Raw genomic sequence first — 24,031 nt, forward strand, 5'->3', positions numbered from 1 at the left:
AAAAGTGACAATCTTAGCCCTACGTAGATATCGAAGATGACATAATTCTAGGAAATTCTTTTGATACAATCTTCACTCCCAAACGTGTCCGATTCCCCCAAACGTGTCTGTTCTCCCAAAACGTGTCCGTAATATGCAATACTCCCCAAACGTGTCCAATTTTATAGTCCCCAAACGTGTCCGCTAATTTGTTATTCGCCAAAACGTGTCCACTATTACACGCCAGAACGTCTCACGTCTTTTAGCGCTAATACATGCATGGCCGTCCAAAATCAATAACGTTTACTGCAATTTTATGATGGGGGAAATAGTTGAAGAAGTGGTCATTTGTAGTTTGTTCAATGCCATGTGCAAATTTTATCTGTAACATATGAATTGACTTTTGACTGAAATTGATTATTGTCCAGTTGCAAGTATTTCATGCGCATTTTGAGCAAACATACATATAATTCTTGTACTGTTGAATTAACTGTTTACTATATGTATAAATTATTTTGTACTAATGAACTCCGTGGATGCCTTTTATATTCCTCCAAATACTGCATGGTTTTTTTCCAGCAGAATTGATTTCCCTTCTTTCAACAGTTCTGTTAATCTAAAATCTCTTAAAATCATAAACTGGTTATCAGTTTTTTTTTTAATAAATTTTAGGTTTCGAACATCACTTAAGACACACGAACAAGAAACATAACGTCCAGTGCCAAATATGTCATGCATTATTTGAACGATATCATGTTAGCAATAAATGCATTTGTAATTTCGGGGCCTTTTATAGCTGACTATACGGATGGGCGTTGCTGACTGTTGAAGGCTGTACCGTCATCTATACTAGTAGATGTTAATTTATGTGTCATTTGGTCTCTTGTGGAGAGTTGTCTCATTGGCAATCATACCACATCTTCTTTTTTATACTGTAGATAAGCTATTTTATAATACCGGGAATTTAGGATTGGGACCATATTTTTACGGTTATTTGGGATTAACACAAGTTTGCATTTTAATTTTTTTTTAAATAAGAGTAAGTGAAAAACGATGGTTTTATGACTTCAGTTAGAAATGCACAAAGAATGGGACATTCTCCCTACACGAGTTATTTGATTTAATTTATACAATTTAACTAAGCATTTACATCTCACATAGCAAAACGAAAGCCCCACTTTGACTCAGGTTATACTGTCGGTTTAGATAAAAGGCCTAAAGTTATTTTTCTATTTTTCTATAGTTAAATGAGTATACATTAATGAAACAGCAATAACCAAATGTAACCCACGTATTTATAATATTGACACAAATGATAATTCCAGTAAAAGAAAAAAATATGGACACATTTGTAGGATTAGACACGTTTGGGTGCTTAAAATATGACACGCTTTGGCGCTGTTTTACAACTAGACATGTTTTGCATTTCAGTGACGTCGATGTGGACACGTTTCGGGGGAAGGACACGTTTCTGAGTGTTACATATATACAGAGTCTATGATTTCGTCGAATTTAATGGACATTAAAAGACCAGGGGGTTTCATCGTCATTTAAGTGGTCTCCTGTAGGTAATTACTATACTTTTGTTTTTAAGCGAATAAACATAAATATTTCTATATATATTTCTAAATGTTTCTAAAGTGATCGGTTTTTGTTTTTGTTTGAAGAAATATTATATATATAATTACATCTTTGATGTCGTTTTATTGATAAAAATCCATATTACATCAAGTCAAATATGCAACTTACAATGAGAATTCACGACAGCTTGAAGTCGTTGAATTTTGTAGATATTGAAATTTTCTACGTATCTTTTAACTCCTCTAAATAATGAAAATCATGCTTTAAATGTTATAACTTTTTTTTATTTTTTTATGATTTTCAACTTAATTTGAATATTGTACCGACTGCTAGCAGCCGGTTGGATATATAATCGGGTTTTATACACATTAATATCGTAAAATATCAGCCGCGAGCCACAATGTGAACCTTTTTGGCGAGTGAGCGCCGCGAACAAGCGAAAAGTTTCACATTATGTTGACCGGCTGATATTTTACGATATCTATAAGAAGAAAACCCGAGTACCTTTTTATCGTTCTATTACTGGTCTTTTCTCTCTTCCTTGACAGTTTTACGCTTGACGAAAGCAAGCTTGATAACGTCTCCTCTCGCATTGTGACGTTGCTGATAACTTCTCCTCTCACATTGTGACGTCGCTGATAATGCCTCGTCTCGTTTTGAAGCCTTGATACGAGAATTATGGAGCGACAGAACAGGGGCCGGTAACAAGAAATTTTATCAAGAGAGGTCGTAAGAATTGATTTAAGGGGAAGATAAGATAGTTCAAAGATCACTCAAAGAGTGTAAATCAAAGCTCCCTCAGGTTGTTCGTAGATCGCTCTTATTTCTCCCTTAAGTTGCATCGTAATAGTTTTCAAGTTACGAGTTCTTAATAATTTTCTGGTGTCTCCGTTTTTGGTTTCTCGCAAAGAAATTAGAATCACCTTAAATGAATCATAGAAACGTTTTAATGAACGATTAAATGCGCATAACAATCAACTATCCATTTAACCCAAGGAACCACCGGCCCTTTTTTGATAAAAGTAAAATTGAATTAAAAAGAAATGCACCGCTTGAAACATGAAATTATTTTAACTGCTTATAAATCATTATTATTTTAATAAAAATATGCTTGTCTCAGGACAATCCCTTTGAGGGTCCTATCATTCACAAGGCCAATGTTAGGATTTGAATCGAGTATAAATGACGAGTCTCAAAGGACGCTTATTTTTCTATCCTACCGTTCATTTCGGTCAAACCCCTTCTCTAATGGTTTACTTTTATAATTTGTAATTTGGATGAAGAGGTGTCTCATTGGCACTCATATCACATCTTCTTATATTTTTTCACTTTAAACAATATTTTTTTTTCACATTTTAAAAGCTAAAAATAAAATCACAAAAATACTTCACTCCGAGGAAAATTCAAAACGGAAATTAAATCCTTAACCTATATAGCTAATGGCAAAATCTAATGATTAAATACATCAAACGAATGGACGACACTTGTCATATTCCTGACTTGTTACAGGCATTTTTAAAGTTTAAAAATAATTATGGAATGGACCTGGTTAAAAGAGCTGAACCTCTCACTTGTATGACAGTCTTGTCAAATTCCATGATATTGATAACGATGCGTGAACAAAAAAGACACAACAGGCAAAAATGTTAAAAAAAACACAGGTACTAGTATACAACAACACACAACACACTAAAAACTGAAAATGATGATTCGGAAGGGTAAGCAAATCCTGCTCCACATGTTGCGCCCATCGTGTTGCTCATTATATTACAAAGCCGGTAAATAATTGGTCAACCAACTCATGATGGCTTCCGTAAAATTTAAGAAGTGATGATTTAAACTTCACCATTTGGAACTCTTGGTTTAGAATTGAAAAAGGTCACAAATTTCTCCTTGCTTTATATTTAACACTTCTCTCAACAAGCCAAAATTGTAATGATTTACAAAAAGAGAAACTACCATCCTCCACATACATGGCCAAGAAAACACTAATATATAATTTCCTATTCAGTTGAATTAACAAGTGAATGTACAGCTAAGAGTAGTCGGGACCACTCTTACAAAAAAAGTCAAGTGAAGCTATTGCGAATTGTTCTTGGTACACCCCTAAGTTGCTAAGTTTGTTTTAAGAACACTTAATAACTGTCCAAAATTTAAGAATGATTTTGTGTTACCGGAATTAGTAAGATCGCTTTAGGGTAGACGTAAGAATCGTTCTTAAATCATGCACTTTTTCAAAACATTAAGGGCTGTCAATCATTCTAAGATAGGTCTGAGATAAGGTCTTGTTACATTCTTAAATCTTAAGACGCCCTTTAGACGTTCGTAAGACATACGAATGCTTCTTGTTACCGGCCCCAGGGTGATATAGGCATAGGGAAGGACGATAATTAGTATTATCGCTATTTTGTGCATTTTTCCTTTGATCTTTTTTTGTGATAATTTTCATATCATGCTTCTCGCTTGAGATGGAAAAATTATCGCTAGAAACTAAGGAGGCCACGTGGCGTTGCTAACCAAATTGACATGAAATTGACAACGTCGTCGTCATAGGTAAAATAACGATAAACAGATTATCATTGGTCATCTCAACTCGATTGCTTTTCTCACTTTCGCTGTACCAGCTCAAGCGAGAAAATCAATCTCGTTGAGATGATCAACGATAATCTATAAATATCCAATATATCGTTTCTGATTTATCGATTGATTGATTGATTGATTGGTTGATTGATTGATTGATTGCTCATTGGTAGCTTACGCACATAAAGTTTAAAGATTGAAGGCGGATTTCTTTTTTTGCACTTTTAGTAGTATACCGCATACCGCTGTTTAATATGATTTTTTCATATCTTTTCATGTATTATGCTGAAAAAAGTCCGAAACATTGTCTAAATTTTGAGTTTAATCCCCCATATAACATACGGCTTAAATATATCTAGGATTAAGTAGGTTTTACGAAGTTGACCTTTGACCTTAGTTTAAACATTCTTAACCTTACGATAGGTATACATATTTCAATAGAACAAAGTTTCCTCTTTCGAATGGAATAACATATATTCAGGCGTTTAGGTAAGGGAGATAAAGTCCATGCTTACCGTACTTTTAGTTTATGTAACCCTAAATGCACTAGACATGTATGTAGTTACTCGGGCAATCTATAATTATTTACCTTCATCAATCATAAAGTTAAGATAAAACTTCAATTTTTAAAGATGGCGCATAATGCTGAAAGCTGATTGTTGACAAAGAATATAATTACAATCATATGTAAATAAATCTTTTCAACGGAAATAATATATTCAAATGTCCGCAACATCTTGAAATATTACAATAGGATTCACGCATTGGATTAAAAGTTTGAAACCTAAAACAAATTGTATTTGTTAACTTTTGTTAAAGTATTTATACAGACATTATAATAAATGAAAAATCGAAATTGTCGATTTAGGCCAAGGCGAAAATACTGATTAAGACTAAATTATTCAATAACGAAAAAATGGTATCTTGTTTATAAATCAGCAATTAAGTTTCTTATACATTAAGAAAATATATATTAGTATTGGATATTGAATATATCTTAAATGTCTAAGATATGATTTACAGATATGAGGGGTACACGAAAAAGAGACTGCAACATATTAAAACGTGAACAACAATAAAAGGCCGAGTACTGTGTTTATTTTATGCCTTCGTTGCAACTCAAATTTCGCTTATGTGTTGAAACACGATATATGTGTTATTCTTACCAACATTTGAATTTAGGAAAAGTGTCATCAAAATCGGAAAAATACCCTTTAAACTTTAATTTGTCTCTAAAAAACATAAATCAAGCTGTCATCTACAACACCTTAATGAGGGGAGATAACAATGCAAAACGTCCATTGGTCGCATCTTCTGTCGAATCTGTAACACAATTTAGCGAGATACCAGAGCGGAAACACCCGAAGTTTAACGATTTAAAAGTGTAATCCTTATATGGAATGATGCCTGCTATCATGTAGTGACGTATTTAACATTACGTTGCTATAGGTAAATTAGAAGTGATTATCTTTCAAGGTGGAAACAGATTGCATTTTTAAAGATTCAAAGTAAAATTGATTCTAATTTGAATGGCCTAAAATTTATCAATGAGAAAACAAATATTTTTGAAGGAGTCATACATGGAAATGGGCTTACGTTTTGCGATCTTGCTTCTTGTTCTTATGTCGGTAGTTTTGACTGGAATATTATACATGAAGTCTCAGGAAATAGGTGAGAATTTTTTGTTTGTTATTTACAACAATAAACATGTACTTATTATTATTATTTTATATGATACATCTATGGAAGAAAGTTAAAGATTGCAAGAATTATTTTCTTTTCATAATGATGAATAACTTTTTTCTAAAGCGTAAGGGAAAATATATCAAAAAAGGCTAATATACTCATAGGTACTTGCGCGCTACTATATAATAGGAACATAGATATACTAGTAGAAATATCTTGTTTTTGCTATTATAACCTTTTTCTGTAACGTAAGAAAAAAATACCAAAAGAGGCTAATATACCCATATGGAATTTAGCTCTACTGTATAATATGCAGTTCAACATAGATACACTAGAATTAACTTGTTTTTGCTATTTACTATCAATGTAAAGCTTACTATCTACAGTCGTTGCTGATATTCTATATAATATACTAGTCAACAAAGCAATGTATTTTCTAGATACAATAAAATTGGACTGTACCGAGGTAAACAATTGTCCTTTTGGTCTAATTTTCACTGTGTTATTTTCTCATCAAAACCATTGATTTGAACGCAAAATATTTTTTTATTATTTTTTCATTTGAAAAGTTTTGTTTTCACCCAAAAATTCAAACATCGATATGAGCTCTTAAAACTTAAAAAAATAAACTTAAACCTGGTCTGCTTAAAATTTGGAATGCCGTTGCATATATTAAAATACTTAATTCACATCTTCATTCAAATCTTTCACATAAACTAATTAATCAACTGAAATAGACACTAAAGTGTTTAAAAAGTGTCCAAAATCTTTCGTCAGATGAACTTGAAATTTGAAGCCAAAATTGGCCTTTACCGGACCTACTCCTTTGTCAACAAAACAGACGATACAAAGATATGTATTTTCCATATTAAAAAAAATGGACTGTACGGAGGTAAATAATTGCCCTTTTGGTCTAATTTTCACCGTGTTGTTTTCTCATCAAAACCATTGATTTGACCCCAAAACGCAAAATATTTTTTTAATTATTTTTTTATTTAAAAAGTCTTATTTTCACCCAAAATTTCAAACATCGATATGAGCTCTTAAAACTTAAAAAAACATAAACTTAAACCTGGTCTGCTTAAAATTTGGAATGCCTTTGCATATCTTAAAATACTTAATTCACATCTTCGAAATTATTTGCCGACTTTTGTCATCATTTTCCGAAAAAATAAAATTAACCCCCGTGTTCAATAAATCGGTATTTTCTAATTTTCCAATTGACAGATTCTATAGTCATATTATGCATTTGCTTTGTACATGAATGTTGAGTAGGTTCAGTTAGACCCCTTTTTGGCCCCAAAATATAGCAGTTTTACAAAATTGTTAAAGTGTAAACTTTCAGTTATTTATTGAAAAGTAGAATGATTCTGCTACATAGATATGCACATACATTGAGTAAGTAGAATCATTAAGTCATCCTAAATTACTGAAATCTTCACAATTTGAGCATTTTAGTTAAATTTTAGACGGTTTCCGTCTTAAATGAAAGTGGCCGCATTTGTGTTCATTCTTAATATATTGAAATGTAAGTCATATTTAGTTGTAACATAACACACATAAAGATTGAAGAAAAAGTATCTAAAAAGTGACATTTTTTGGGGCATATTTGATAGATATTTCATATCTAAGCTTGATTCGGATCGTTTTTAATGAATCAATCAATTTAAATCTTGCACATAAACTAATTAATCAACTGAAATAGACACTAAAGTGTTTAAAAAGTGTCCAAAATCTTTCGTCAGATGAACTTGAAATTTGAGGCCAATGTCGGCCTTTACCTGACCTACTCCTTTGATAATTTAACAGTTTTTCCTATTTATTATATTTTATGATAAATTGTATTTCAAATGTATGTATCGTTTCTTTTGTTGACTATTATATATCAGTAACGGCTGTGGGTAGTAAACTTGTAATTAATAATAAATAGCAAATACAAGTTATTTCTAGTATTACTTTAACTTCGTTTTATTCAATAAACCTAAAAAAAAACAACCGAAACTGGACCCCGAAATAAAGTTATGTACTAGTTCAGTGAAAATGGACGTTATGCTTAACTCCAAAATATAGACCAAAAGAATATAATACTTGGGTGCTAAGGGGACGACCATTTGATATTCCGGGGGGGGGGGGGATGGGCAGGAGGATTTGTTTTTGATCGGTTATATATTTTTGTAAAGTAAGAGGACATATTCTTCATTTTCTGCACTATTGAAGGAGCAAGATTTTTCATTTTCATTAAAGCAAGGGACTGATTATTCATTTTTACAACTATATTTTGATATTCGAAAACATATAATTTTTTAAATGAATTGTTTGTTATAAATGTATCATTTAATTAGATTAACCACCCCCTCTGCAGAAATGAATCTTTTAAATTCCCAACTGCATATACATGTATTGCATACATGCATAGTATTCAAGTTTAGTTACAACTAAGCACTTTTAAATGTATTGGCAAACATTTTTTTTGAAGGGTTTTGGAGCCACTGAAGGCCCAAGAAGCTATAGAACAAATGATGCAAAATCATGCTTTCTGGGTGAAGACCCTTTCATAATCCGTGTAATCTGAAAATGAAGTTTTGTTTTAATATTTTTTTAACAATATTTTGGTTTTAAAGCAAAATGTATAAATTCAGTGCAAGACTGAAGTTTCTAGGGACAATATCAAAAGACCAATGTGCATGATAAAGCAAAAATGGAATTCACATAGTTAAGCCTGTGGCTGCTGTTATTTTTTAAACTCATGATCAAGTTCATAACAAAATTACTAGATTACAAAAGGAATGCAACACTAACAGAATACAGAAGGGCAATCAATGAACAAAAGACAAATACTAAGTAAATAAGAATTATCATTGATCCCGATAAAAACAGGGCTATAAGTTTGAGGGAAAACAGAACTTTCTTCTTGCAAGGCCGTGAACACAATTTGATATGAAGACAAGCTTTTGGTTTTGAAATTTCCTACATGTAGTTATACGGCCCTGTTAAAATAAAAGTGAGGTAAGGTTCCCTGAGACAATATACCTCATGTTAAATGAAACCTATTTTCAGATATTTCAAGTATATCTAAATAAAACTTATACTTTTATTATTAAAAACATTGGGAAGTGTTTCCCGATTTTTTTTGGGGAAAAAAATGAATTTATGAAGAATTTGGTGCCATCTCATACTTTCGATTAGACCTACTGAGTTATTTATTTTCTATACATTGCAAGTCAGGTAATTTAATATTGGATTTACATGTTTCGCGTGTAATCCAAAATACATCACATAATGTTAGATTTGATTAGAAAATATTTGTAAGACATTTAACCTGAAACATCAGAGATTAAACGAACACATACAGTTACTTTATTTTCATCTTGCAGATATAACAAGACAGCTTAAAAATACCACTGCAAAACCTCTTCAAGAAAGTAAGATATGGTTAATCAAAAATATATACACACGCACACGCGCGCGCGCACACACATGAATATACATATAATTTTTTTAATTTTTTGTATATGGAAAGTTATATGTTTTTGTTTTTATTAACGTCTCCCATCGGAGACGTTAGTAAGAATTGAACGATGGACAGTCAGTGCGCTGAATGCTTCTTACTACCTGATTGGAAGATATTACGAGACGTGAATAAAGTTTATTGATTGGTAAGGACAATCCAAACTAAGGAAATGTCTTTCAATCCCGTAGAGTATCGGATTTGTATTTTAGCAATTAGATTTTTGCATTAATCATGCATAATTATTCATGATATTGGTACACAGGTAACTTTTATCTATAAATAGCCGAATCTTCCGGATTTGTACACAACGTTAAACGATATACTGCTTCCTAACTTGTGACCTCACGTGTGTGGTTAAATTTGTTTATTGATATGCAAAACTATTCTGAATGAATTAATCTACTTGTAAATCGAGAACACTTTACATTTTCATCAGGTAAGAGACGGCTAGCCTTTTTTTTGAAAAGCTATTACTTGTATTACAATACTACTTCAAAACCATTGGCAAACAGAGGTAACTCTAAGGCCTTCATCAGTAAACAAAACATTTACCGTTTATTAAGCTTTTACAAGCTTCGGGAACACTTCAATAGTTATCAAAGGTACCATGATTATAATTTAGTACGCCAGATGCGCGTGTCGTCTACATAAGACTCATCAGTGACGCTCATATCAAAATATTTATAAAGCCAAACAATTACAAAGTTGAAAAGCATTGAGGATCCAAAATTCCAAAAAGTTGTGCCAAATACGGCTAAGGAAATCTATGCCTGGAATATGAAAATCCTTAGTTTTTCGAAAAATTTAAACTTTTGTTAACAGGAAATTTATAAAAAAAAATGACCACATTATTGATATTCATGTCAACACCGAAGTGAAAACAAACAACCTGATATAAAAAACACAATAATTGTGGCAGACAGCAATAAACTAGAGACACTGGAGTACTAGCTCCTGGCTTTCGACAATAAAATATAAAACTTATCTAAATCGTTTTAAAACCAAAATACTTGCGAATATACCAAATTGACTATTTAATTAGTATCAACAAGGTTTTTCTTTCCAAAGTATTCTATGAAAAGCAATAATTGTATATTGTATTGGTTTAATTTCAATGTAGGACAATATGCGTGGCGACTTATGCATGTTATGAACAATCGGTCTTCCGTTAGACTTGCTATACATGTCCCTTCCTAATTTTTTCCCCAATTTTACCCCTTTATCAATGTTACTGCTATAACTAGGATAATACCGTTATACTGACATCTCCAAGGGCAATCAGTAGACTGGTAGTTATCAGTAACCATATAAATTAGTAAGAAAGAAATAAAAGAAAGGGAATTGTAGCAAGTCTACTCTACCGTTTGTAATAGATAGGAAAGGATCTACTCCCTACAAATGTATTAGGGACGCAGTAGATAGTACAGTTTAAACACAGGCGCTTGTCTCAGGAAAAAAATTCCCATATATACCTTAATATAACACAAGGTACCTAACTTGCATTTTCTAAAAATATCAGGCGGTGACGAAGTTCCGTTGTATGCTGCTTTCTAGGCTGTCAACCCCACCAAAACTTGTGATAGCGTAAATTTAAATTGATTTGTCTTTACAATGGCGTATAAGATGCATATATTTGTTGTCGGAATCATCCGTAGCAATCCTACCCAAGTATGTCAATCGTAATAATTTTGCCAACCGCTGATGATTTGGCATTCTAATATGACGTGCTTCTTTAGCTTTGTAAAGAAACCATACTTTATTATCCAATAAAATTAGTTTGCACATGCGTATATTGACTACGGCAGAAAAATGAATTTCGTCAAATTGGTATGCATTTAATGTATTTCCTTAAATTAAAACACTTTCAAACACTAAAATGATACACATTTTGTTACTAATACTTTTACAATGGCAACAATGTGTTACAATTCGTAATTGACATATTTGACCTAGATACCACAACGTTCATGTTGGCTGTTCTAATTTCAAAACCCCTCCCTCTGAAAAACACGTTTCATCTCTCCCGTTAAAAAGGCATGTCATTGTATATAATTATTTCATTGAAACATATGTTCCGACGATAAAATATAAAATAAAGTATAGGTTATTATTACTGTTGTACTGAAATGACAAAATTGTTTCATATTTCTGATAAAATGGATTGACCCTAGCAGGGAATCGATCCCCATTCTCCTATAAAAAAAAATAGGCGTAATTACCAATATACCACCAAGGTTTCCAATCCATTTTACAAATGCAACAAGATTGTCACCCAGTATTAATTTTAATCATCATGTAATACAGCATTTGAAATCGTCAGATGCCCAAAGACGTGCCCTTTGGCTTTGATAAACTTTACAAGGTAAATCTATCGCTCTGGCAAAAATAATCACGAATATAATGCCTACCCATGTTAAAACTACAATAAAGTATAGCTGGCATCAATTATTTCTTAAATAACCGCGTCACGTCTACTTATATATCTCGGTTCGGTTGCCGATTGGTCAATTTTATGGGAAAGTCTTCGGAGTTATCTGATCTTGTTTCATTATCATACGTAAAGTAAAGAGAGAGTCTGAATGACATTGACGTCATGGGAAAATTTGAAACTAAAAAGGAAACTCGTAACTTATTAGATATACCACAAATGAGACGTGTTAGGTTTTTTTTTTCACGGTATCTTATACAATTTTACTAACTGGGTGATACGTTCTATTCAGACAAAGAATAACAGTTTTTCTGAAACAGTTTTTATAATTAATCATTTACTGCGAGCCGTTTATTGTCAAAGTTTCAGCGGTTGGAAAAATTATTACGATTGACATACTTGGGTAGGATTGCTATACACATCATGTTATACATCATTGTAAAGATAAATCAATTTAGATTTACGATATTACAAGTTTTAGAGGGGTTGACAGCCTAGAAAGCGGCATATAACGGAATTTCGTCACCGCCTGACATTTTTCGAAAATGCAAGTTAATTACCTTGTGTTATATTAAGGTCTATTGGAAAAAAAATTCTGAGACAAGTACCTGTGAGTTTAAACACATATGAAGTATCAAGAAACCATTCTTGGTGTTAGTTAGTCTTTACTAATTTGGCGAGATGATTTTTAAAAACAATTAATAACATATAAAATATTGTAAAAATAACTGTTTGTTATTGAAGACTATGTTAATCATATAACCTGTAGACATAATCTTGTTGAATAAGAGTGACATTTCGAGATTGGACGTATAATCAAGCAATCAACCAATCAAAATTTAAACCAATTTGTGTCTAGAGAGACATTTACTGTTAAACTTTGAATTAGAAGACACATCTTTTGGCTCAATTAGATTTGAAGTGATTGTATTCAAGTTAATTTTTTTTCATTTTTTACTTAATACTTTTCTGTTTTCACTGAATGGCTGATTCGGTGATTGATTAGAACAACTATGCATTTTCCAAAAATTACATGTTATCCTCAAAGACAAAGCAATTCACCTTACGCCATTCAGTATAATTATAATGACATTGCATGGTTAAAGTCTCCCTTCCCAACTTATTTTTTATTTATTTACATATCAGAAACGTAAAGAACAATTATGTTATTCAAAATCTCGGTTGTCTCGCTTTTTACATATTATTTGTATTATATTAGTTAACAGCCCTAGTATCTCAGTCCTTTACATGCATGGAATTTTTGCCACTGGATGTTGGTAACGCAATAAGCAATCAATAAAACGGAACGAAGTATATTAAGGTTCAATCGCGTAAATTTTTGTGATATGTTTCCGACCATTAAAATATTAAGGGACACTAAATTTACATATCCTCCAATACGATCTATTTTAAGAGTCTTCTCTTTGTACGGTTACATTTGTTGTCAGAACAAACCGCCACGTCATGCCGTGGTTATTCGCAAACATTTTATCATGAAATATTTGGGTTTGGAACTCAATTTAAATAGAAAAACTTTAAGGGTTCATAGGCGATCGATAATCGTTTAACATTTCCGCATTTTATCAATGGTATAAATAAACTTAAGTTAGTTCATATATTACCACATTTGTTTCCGACCTTGATATGCAAAAGTAGCCTCTTCTTGACGTTAAAAAAACAAAACGACCTCAAACTGATAACAGCACGATTGTTACCTTAAAAAGTTCACACAAATAAGATTGTTACCATGAGTAAGACTAACTCGAACTGATGATGGTCTGAATGTAAATTGATTTGATAACGATCATCAAAATGTTTCTCTTTCGGCGAGAAAAAAGGCCAACGGTTTCTCTCTTCAGTGGTGTAACTACTAAAAAGGTAAGAAGGTGTCTTGGTGCTCAGAAACTGAACGATTATAGTAAAATTAATATTGAAAAAAAGAACGATTATGAAACTTTTTTACTACATTGGCGCTACTCCCCACTGCCCTTGGTAGAAAACGCTACAGAGAAAACTTATTTACTTTATTGACAAAAACTTCATCTCCTCGGCTTCTACAATAGAGAAAACACTCAAAGTCACGAATGATCTAATGCACTTCTGTTAGAAAATACGTAAAGCATTTTTATATCCTTTTTTGATTAAAGGAAAATTAAGATATCTTGATAGTACAACAGTAAGATGTGATTGTGGACATCATAGTATAAATACAACAACACCAGCAAGTGAGTACTCAAAATAAGCTATATGTCTGCAGGGGAGTGGAGTTCTGCTCCCTAATGATGCAAACATGACAGCCGATTGCATTGAGTTAATGTCACAAGTACCGAGTCACGTCTCATTAACAACAAACAAAAAACACACAAAAAGGCATATAGGCAAAGCATATTAGCAAAAAAATAAAGATGAGAATACAAATAATATTATACATTTAGAATAATAACACGATGACGGGACGTATAAGTACAGAGCCACGTCATAGATAACAAAGAAACACAAAAAAAAAGCATATACTAAACAAAACATATAAGAAACAATGAAAAACAAAAAGTACGAACATTATCATTGAACAATACCAAAATGATGGGATGTACAAGTACAGAGCCACGTCGACACCCAAAACCAGACTAAACAATAAAAATCATGATAATAAATACAAATACAAGAATACTATAACACGTAATAAAGATGAAAAACATTGTCAATACCCAGAATTTATACTTCAAGACCATCGTGCATTATTTATGTAGCTGATAAGGAATATTTATCAACAAGGACTTAGTACCTCCCGATTAGCATCTTTAGAAAAAAGACGAGACGTTCTTTGACATAATTTAACTCCGATTTATACGAAAACAAGAAGAGTTCGGCAAGGAGAAGTACACAGTTCGTTTCCATGGGATTGCAAACAATTGGTTGAAAACTTTTCAACAAATTTGTTGTCAATAAAAAAAACTCCAGCATACTGCTCACTTCTTTCGCTGTGTAGCATGTTTTAATCTTTGTGTTCAGTTTTCACAAAATATGCCGTATTGTATCCCAAAGTAATAAACTTATAGTGTATGCTACCATTTTTATGTTGAAATGCATTGTAGAGTATTTATTTTGGACGATTTTTCAATTTCACATTGGGAATGATGGTATACAGTTTCTAAATTAATGTTTTTTTATTTTTTTTTTTTGTTGCATCAATACTATTGTGTCTTCTTTATTAACTTTGAATTCCTATATATTAAAATATGAATATTTGTTATACATGTTTGCGATATAGCTTGGTTTATTTCAGTTAATGAAACCAGACCTTCTCCTGTTATTATATTGACGTACGCTAGAAGTGGCTCATCCTTTCTTGGAGATATAATTCGACAAACAGAAGAAGTATTTTATGTGTTTGAACCGTTACATTTCTTACGGATTTCACATAGAAGTATGACATTTTTAAATGGAACAACAAGGTAAGTATTCAACTAAATATTTATTGCAATTCAGACACTTACCTACTCACGAATCCATTTCAATGTTATATACGGTCGGCTTCCCCCTTTTGCATAACAAACTATCAGTGCATTGATTGTTTTCTCGCGTCCTCTTGATCCATCAAATAATTGAAACCGAAATTTAATCAACGTGTCAATCACTCGATCATTATAATGTGTTTTTACATATATAATGATCCACTACATATTTATTTTTGGGTTTGTGAATCATGTACGATATGTATTTGACTTGACAATCTGTTAATTGAAAAAAAAAATTTGTAATAGTCAGTAAATTTGTTTATTGTTTTAAGCACAAATTGCACACAAATATTACATTAAGTTGAAAGAGCCATATCAAACTTAATTATATCGAAAAATATTCATTGTTTATTTTGTATACAATTCAGTTTTATGTTTGTTGCTTAGTCTTTATTTTTCTATGTTGTGTCTTGTGTACTATTATTTGTCTTTTTCTTTTTTGGCCATGACGTTGTCAGTTTATTTCGATCTTTTGACTGTCGCTTTGGTAGCTTTCACTCTTCTTTTTAGCTCACCTGGCCTAAAAGGCCATGTGAGCTTTTCTCATCACTTGGCGTCCGTCGTCGTCGTCGTCGTCTGTCGTCGTTAACAATTTTTCAAACATCTTCTCCTCTGAAACTACTGAATGGATTTGAATGAAACTTAACATGATTGTTCCTTAGTATATCCTGCACAAAATGTGCGCTTCGATTTTTGATCCGTCAAAAAACATGGCCGCCGTTACTTAAAATAGAACATAGGGGTCAAATGCAGTTTTTGGCTTATATCTCAAAAACGAAAGCATTTAGAGCAAATCTGACATGGGGTAAAAATGTTCATTAGGTCAAGATCTATCAGCCCTAAAATTTTCAGATGAATCAAACAAACTATTGTTGGGTTGCTGCCACTTAATTGGTAATTTTAAGGAAATTTTGCAGTTTTTGGTCATTATCTTGAATATTATTATAGATAAAGATAAACTGTAAACAGCAAAAAAGATCAGCAAAGTAAGATCTACAAATAAGTTACTATGACCAAAATTGTCAATTGACCCCTTAAGGGGTTATTGTCCTTTAATGACAATTTTTCACAATTTGTTCATCATATTTGCTAACTTTAAAAAATCTTCTCCTCTGAAACTACTGAATGGATTTGGTTAAAACTTAGCATGGTTGTTCCTTAGATTATCCTGCACAAAGTGTGAGCTTTGATTTTTGATCCGTCAAAAAACATGGCCGCCGTTACTTAAAATAGAACATAGGGGTCAAATGCAGTTTTTGGCTTATATCTCAAAAACGAAAGCATTAAGAGCAAATCTGACATGGAGTAAAAATGTTCATTGGGTCAATATCTATCAGCCCTGAAATTTTCAGATGAATCAAACATCCAATTGTTGGGTTGCAGCCACTTAATTGGTAATTTTAAGGAAATTTTGCAGTTTTTGGTCATTATCTTGAATATTATTATAGATAAAGATAAACTGTAAACAGCAAATATGATCAGCAAAGTAAGATCTACAAATAAGTCAATTTGACCAAAATTGTCAATTGACCTCTTTAGGAGTTATTGCCCTTTAAAAACTTTTTTCACAATTTGTTCATCATGTTGACTTACTTTAAAAAATCTTCTCTTATGAAACTGCTGTATCAATTTCAGCCAAACTTAGGCTAAATGAGTTTCAGAGTTTCAGAGTATCTAGTATAAATTTTATATTTCATTTCCTTGTATGTCAAGAAACATAGCTCCTATGGCTAAAATAGAACATAGGAGAAAATGATTTTTTTTTGCTTTTGAAGAAAATAGGACGATTCAAAGAACATTTAAATAAATTGAAAAGCCAAAATAATCATTGATGAGAGATTAAACCAAAAAAATTCAGGTGAGCGATTCAGGCTCTTGAGAGCCTCTTGTTTATAACATTGTCGATCTGGATACGAAAAGGAAAATTAAAGTATTCAACAACGTTAAACAGTCATGTTTCACAATTATATTAAAGTCAAATGCTCGTTGGTTCGGACAATAATTCAATTTTTAAAAATGCAAAAAAATGTGTTGAAACAATGCATTACTCTGTTAGTAGGAGATTTTTTTTACTATAAAGTATCAGAATTAGTCACCATATAGTTTTTATAAAGAAAGCTCAAAATTTCTATATCCTGGTTAATACATAATGTATGTGCCCCACGGCTTTAATCTGGATATGCTTACCCTTTCGGAACACACCCTGGTGTTTCGCATGGCTCTATCCGTCTCAACTCGGCCGATTCCGTACCCTCATCTAACGAGAGTAGCGGATTCTACCGAGGATTGCCGAATGGCATGGCTCCTGTTGCTCATTCTTTGTATGTTTTGTGTCTCTTTTTTTGTGCTGTTGTTTATCTTTTCATCTTTTTGTTTTGCTATAACGTAACAGTTTTGTTTCGACTTAGGAGTTTGAAAGTCACTTTGGTATTTTCTTTAATTCATATTATCTAGACTTTCGTAGACAGTTGTTCCTTGGCAAGCATACTACATTTCCTTAGTTTATTTTGTAGATCCTCTACCATATTTATTGATTTATCTGTTCTTGGATTAAGAATGTTTTGAATATAACATGTCTATCTCTTGTAAAAAAAAAAAAAAAAGAACAGTCAAGCGTAAAGAACGGAAATTGATATTAAAGGGGCACTAGCTGTCAAAATCATATTCACCGATTTGACTCAAATTCTCATATTTTATTCATAACATACCAACTTATGATTAGTCTTAAATAACAGTTGACAGTGAATATGCCAGATACTATATATCAAAATTTCTTGTGTATTTTAGTGTAGACGCCATCTAATTTACTGACCTCGAAAATAACCGACGGTCATATAATACGATATAAATAAAGGCAACAGTAGTATACCGCTGTTCAAAACTCATAAATCCATGGACAAAAAACAAAATCGGGGTAACAAACCAAAACCGAGCGAAACGCATTAAATATAAGAGGAGAACAACGACACAACATCGAAACGCAACACACACAGAAACAGACCAATCATCAGACAAAACACCACGAGAATAACAAATGTAACATGAAAACCAAATACATGAATTTGGGATAGACAAGTACCGTGCCACGTCTTATCTCAATATCTCAAAAATAAGAGAAAACACAAACGACTCAACGTTAAAATGCAACACAAAGAGAAACGAACAATATATAACAATGACCATCTTCCTGACTTGGTACAGGACACTTTTAAAGGGGAATAAAAGTGGTGGGTTGAACCTGGTTTTAAGGCATGCCAAACCTCGCACTTTAATGGCAAAGTTAAATATAACATTGAAATGACAACATAATATTACAGGACTACAATACAAATAAATAGGAGAACATATTAGACACAGAAAAACATGATTAATAGATAACAAAAAGCATCAGGTTTAAAATTCAATACGTCAAAAACGCGCCTTGCCCACACAAGACTCACCAGTGACGCCCAGATATAAAAGATCGAAAGTGAAAAAAGTACAAAGTTGTACAGCACTGAAGATCAAAAGTTGAAAAGGTTTCGCAAAATACGGCATTGTTTTTATGCCCGGGATAAGAACATTCTTATTATATAGAACAATTCATGCTATTGCAAACAGTAAATTTTATCAAATGAATATGAAAGAGATATACACAAAGAAACTAAAGTATTAACTAATTACAGAAAACTAAACCTGAATACATAACGCCTAGATATAAAAGATCGAACGTGAAAAAGGTACAAAGTTGTACAGCACTGAAGATTAAAAGTTGAAAAGGTTTTGACAAATACGGCATTGTTTTTATGCACGGGATAAGAACATCCTTATTATATAGAATACTTAATGCTATTGCAAACAGTAAATGTTAACAAATGAATATGAAAGAGATATACATAATGAAACTGAAATATTAACTAATTACAGAAAACTAAACCCAAGTTTATCACAAAATAGACACACATCCGAATCAGTCCAAGCGTCAACGTAATTAAAAAAAATTGTGACGTCACATACGATAGCGAAAAGGCAGAAACGTTATGCCACATTTGAATTTATGAAATTTAGAAACAGCATGACGTCACATATGAAAAACTATCATTCAAAAATGAGATAGAATTAGGATTGATTTAGAACTAAATACTGATAATTCATTTAAACAAAATGCATATTGCAATACTTATTAATAGCAATTAACTGTAATATATATATGTCCAGTTTGTTATGAATCCAACTTCAAACGTAAATAATCGTACAAAATTTAATATAATTAATAAAGAGGAGGTGGTTAATTTTTCTATACGTCATACCTAAATATATAATAAGAAGACGTCAACACATTTGACAAAATCTGATGAGAATTACAAATATAACATTAAACATGTAAACTAAATACATGAATTTGGGATAAACAAGTACAGAAACACGTCTTATAGTAATGCGAATTCACATTCAGCAAAACGGTCACAATCGGGAATAAGTCACGTTTGGTAATTAAAAGATTAGACGACATAATGACAAACCACAATCTACCATGTGGTAAAAATGTATAAACATGTTGCAGACCGTACCTTGACCTATCATGGTTTACTTTTTATAAATTGTGACTGGAATGGAGAGTTGTCTCATTTGTACTCATACCACATCTTCCTTTATCTATAAACATACATATATAAATAAACATGGTCCTCGTGAGAACGGATTTTTAGATGTCTTTTTGATTTCGTGTTTTAGGTTGAATTTTTTTATTTTTTATATTTTAACTGTAAAAAAATGATTTTTTTGAATCAGTTAATCAATTGGTATACCTTTGTTTCACTGTCAATGATGTCGTTCTGTTCTTTAAATAACTGAACCCACATCAATCGTTTGCAATCCATCTCTAGCTAAGGGGTTAAATTAAAGTTCACATAAATAATCATAATTTTTCTTAGGTATCTCGTAGCTAGTGCCCCTTTAAGGGAAATAAATTCTTTATGTCAGCTCAGATTCAATGGCCAGTAGCTGCAAATTATAGCCGTGAAAAAAGCATATTTCTGGTGTTTAACCAAGAAAGATTTTCAGCCCTGATTTATACATTGAAATAACTAATTAAATTGTACATTTAAGTCTGGAAACCGAAATAAGCAATTTAAAACAACAACAAGACATGTGTACGGATATAAATAGCCATCTTGTTAGAGTTAATTAATTTCTTTTATCTAAGTCATTATATAAAAAATGAAAATGTGAAATGATTGCAAATTATACAACCCTCAACTATATACCAAATGGCGTAGACGTTACGAACTAGAGGTCATCGTACATCCTTTAATATTGAGCAAAACCAATACTGCATATTAAGCTAGTATAGATTGCATTTATACCGATCATTATTAATTGTATTTATATACCTATAATTAATTATAGATACTAAACATTTATTATTTCTATATCTAGCCTAATCTATAATTGTATCTACATGTAGCATACGTAAGTAAAATAAAATGTTCACCAAGATGAAATAGCATGTGTGGATGGTGATTGTCGGATATAATTTAAAATTAACAACAAAACAAGAATGATTAGTTGTTTAAGTAAACTCATAAAATTAAAAATATACCAGACACTATTTATATCCGTACCTTGTATTACATATTTGAATTATTATATTGTAGAAACAGTTATCAGTATCTAACAGAGGCAAACAACGTCATCAATAGCTTTATTACGTGTCAGCTTATTAATCTACCGTTAGAATTTTGGAATGCCGGCTTTGAAAATATGCATGGGTATCAATTACAGGCATTTTATACAAAATTTACCTCAGAGCGGTTAGTAAGATATTTGAAACGAATGGAATTTCAATTTGCAGTTGAAAAATTACAATCAGAATGTCTGAAATCAAAAGTTGTTGTGATAAAAACAATCCGTGTACCATTGTTCATTGTTCAAGGCTTATTTTCACAATTAAAAGATTTAAAGATATTGCATCTCGTGCGTGATCCACGACCGACAATTATTTCCCAAAAAAAACATATCAGAGAAATTGATTCTGTTTCAGATTATGCGGCTAATCTTTGTTTTCGAATTTCAAATGACATTTTGATGTCTAATCTTCTCACAGTTTTCTATCCATTTAGTATAGTTCGAATACGGTATGAAATTTTAACAACAAATCCAATTGAAATGTCCAAAGGTATATACCAGTTTTTGAACTTAACTTTCACAGACGAAATTCAAAATGTGATTTTGATGAAGACATCATCTGGAAAATCTGGAAAGGGTCCTTTGACTACTGTAAAAGGTAACTCAACGGAAATGGCAAACAAATGGCGTTATTCCGCCAATTATTCGTTTGTTGAAAGTATTGATAACCAATGTCAATATTTATACAAGAAAATTGGTTATATTCAAATTAATAACACGGCTATGTTACAGAATACATCTATATCTTTATTTCACCGCATAAATCCAGGAGGAAATGGACGAATATCTGGATACGGCCCCCTACGAACAATTGTGGGAGCTCCAATGTTTCAGGATTTTCATCATAAAACATCAGAACTGACAGTGTGATATTTAAATGAAAACTTTATTTCACATACTATTACTATGATTATGCTGACTACAATAAGTAGCTTTTACCATGATTATACTGACAACAATGAAAAGCTATTACCATGATTATACTGACAACAATGAGAAGCTATTACCATGATTATACTGACAACAATGAAAAGCTATTACCATGATTATACTGACAACAATGAAAAGCTATTACCATGATTATACTGATTACAATGAGAAGTTATTATCATGATTATACTGACAACAATGAAAAGCTATTACCATGATTTTACTGACTGACTACAATAAGTAGCTATTACCATGCTTTTACAGACTGACTACAATAAGTAGCTATTACCATGATTATACTGACAACAATGAAAAGCTATTACCATGATTATACTGACAACAATGAAAAGCTATTACCATGATTTTACTGACTGACTACAATAAGTAGCTATTACCATGCTTTTACAGACTGACTACAATAAGTAGCTATTACCATGATTATACTGACAACAATGAAAAGCTATTACCATGATTATACTGACAACAATGAAAAGCTATTACCATGATTTTACTGACTGACTACAATAAGTAGCTATTACCATGATTATACTGACAACAATGAAAAGCTATTACCATGATTATACTGACAACAATGAAAAGCTATTACCATGATTTTACTGACTGACTACAATAAGTAGCTATTACCATGCTTTTACAGACTGACTACAATAAGTAGCTATTACCATGCTTTTACTGACAACAATGAAAAGCTATTACCATGCTTTTACTGACTGACTACAATAAGTAGCTATTACCATGCTTTTACAGACTGACTACAATAAGTAGCTATTACCATGCTTTTACTGACTGACTACAATAAGTAGCTATTACCATGCTTTTACAGACTGACTACAATAAGTAGCTATTACCATGATTATACTGACAACAATGAAAAGCTATTACCATGATTATACTGACAACAATGAAAAGCTATTACCATGATTTTACTGACTGACTACAATAAGTAGCTATTACCATGCTTTTACTGACTGACTACAATGAGTAGCTATTACCATGATTATACTGACAACAATGAAAAGCTATTACCATGATTATACTGACAACAATGAAAAGCTATTACCATGATTTTACTGACTAACTACAATAAGAAGCTATTACCATGATTATACTGATTACAATGAGTAGCTATTACCACGATTATACTGGCTATACTGATCGGCTTTTATTATTTAAGCTATAAAAATTAAAAGATAAACATTGTTCATCATGTTCATGAAGATTTAATGCAATGCTAAGAATAACTAAGTAATGTGTATTGTTAGTAAAATAGTTGTTCATCTTTCAGTGTATAAATGTATATCCGTACGAAAAATACCACAAGATAACATTCAGTTGTTATATAAACATAAGAAATATCATGTTATACATGTTGTGAAAATGTCGTGCATCTTATAGATGCAATAAATACAACTGTTATTCTTTCTGTTTATTTTTTTATATTGTTGGAAATATATAAGGTACCATATGACAACAAATTAAACTATACCTTTAATATCACATCACATTAAAAGTCCCAATTTACAAGTTTCTGATGGGTTCATGTTGCCTATTCTATAGTTTCTTGTGTGACGTTTCGTATATAATTGTTTGCAATAGTGTTAGCGTCAACTGATGGGTATTTAAAACAGACATCTCACAAAAAGACTACCGTAGTAAATGAGAACATTGTGATATATATGGATTAATGTATCAATCATACTTTAAAAAAACCTCATCACGATATCGACACACATATGGATCCTTTCAGAACATGTCAAAAAGTGTTCTTAGCTTTAGATATTGAAAAATGTACCAATCGATCATTTTTTAACGGACAAATGTTCTACGAAACTAATCTTAAGACACATTTATATAACACGTCTTTATCAACAACAAAAAATCTAACATCTTATTCAGTCTGAAACATATTTTCTGTATGGGGGTATAAATGAAATGTTTGAAAAAATTACTAAAGATCTGCAGCTGTTTATTCAGTTAAAGTCTTTTTCATCTTGCAATAGTATTTAATTATTTCAATCGTTTGTTAGTACTAGTAGAAATTTAACAATAAGCAACTTTACTTTACTCAAATGACAAACAAGACGGGGGAACCACGTGTGTTGCGCGATCTACTTTCCCTTCAACGCACCT

The 24,031-nt window shown here is 31.7% G+C and overlaps 1 protein-coding gene across 2 annotated transcripts; it reads left to right on the plus strand.

Moving 5' to 3' along the window:
* The first annotated feature begins 5,208 nt into the window (after nt 1-5,208).
* LOC139498494 (carbohydrate sulfotransferase 1-like) lies at nt 5,209-23,322 on the plus strand. Of its 2 annotated transcripts, XM_071286899.1 has the most exons (5): nt 5,210-5,811; nt 9,201-9,248; nt 13,913-13,990; nt 15,052-15,220; nt 20,920-23,322. In XM_071286899.1, the coding sequence occupies exons 1-5, from the start codon at nt 5,688-5,690 to the stop codon at nt 21,818-21,820; spliced, it is 1,320 nt and encodes a 439-aa protein (XP_071143000.1). In that variant the 5' UTR covers nt 5,210-5,687; the 3' UTR covers nt 21,821-23,322. The 2 variants fall into 2 exon arrangements, with proteins under 2 accessions (XP_071143001.1, XP_071143000.1); XM_071286900.1 differs by lacking the exon at nt 9,201-9,248 and having other exon boundaries at nt 5,209-5,811.
* The last annotated feature ends 709 nt before the right edge of the window (nt 23,323-24,031 follow it).

The sequence above is a fragment of the Mytilus edulis genome, chromosome 12, assembly GCF_963676685.1.
Source record: "Mytilus edulis chromosome 12, xbMytEdul2.2, whole genome shotgun sequence".
Lineage (NCBI taxonomy): Eukaryota > Metazoa > Mollusca > Bivalvia > Mytilida > Mytilidae > Mytilus > Mytilus edulis.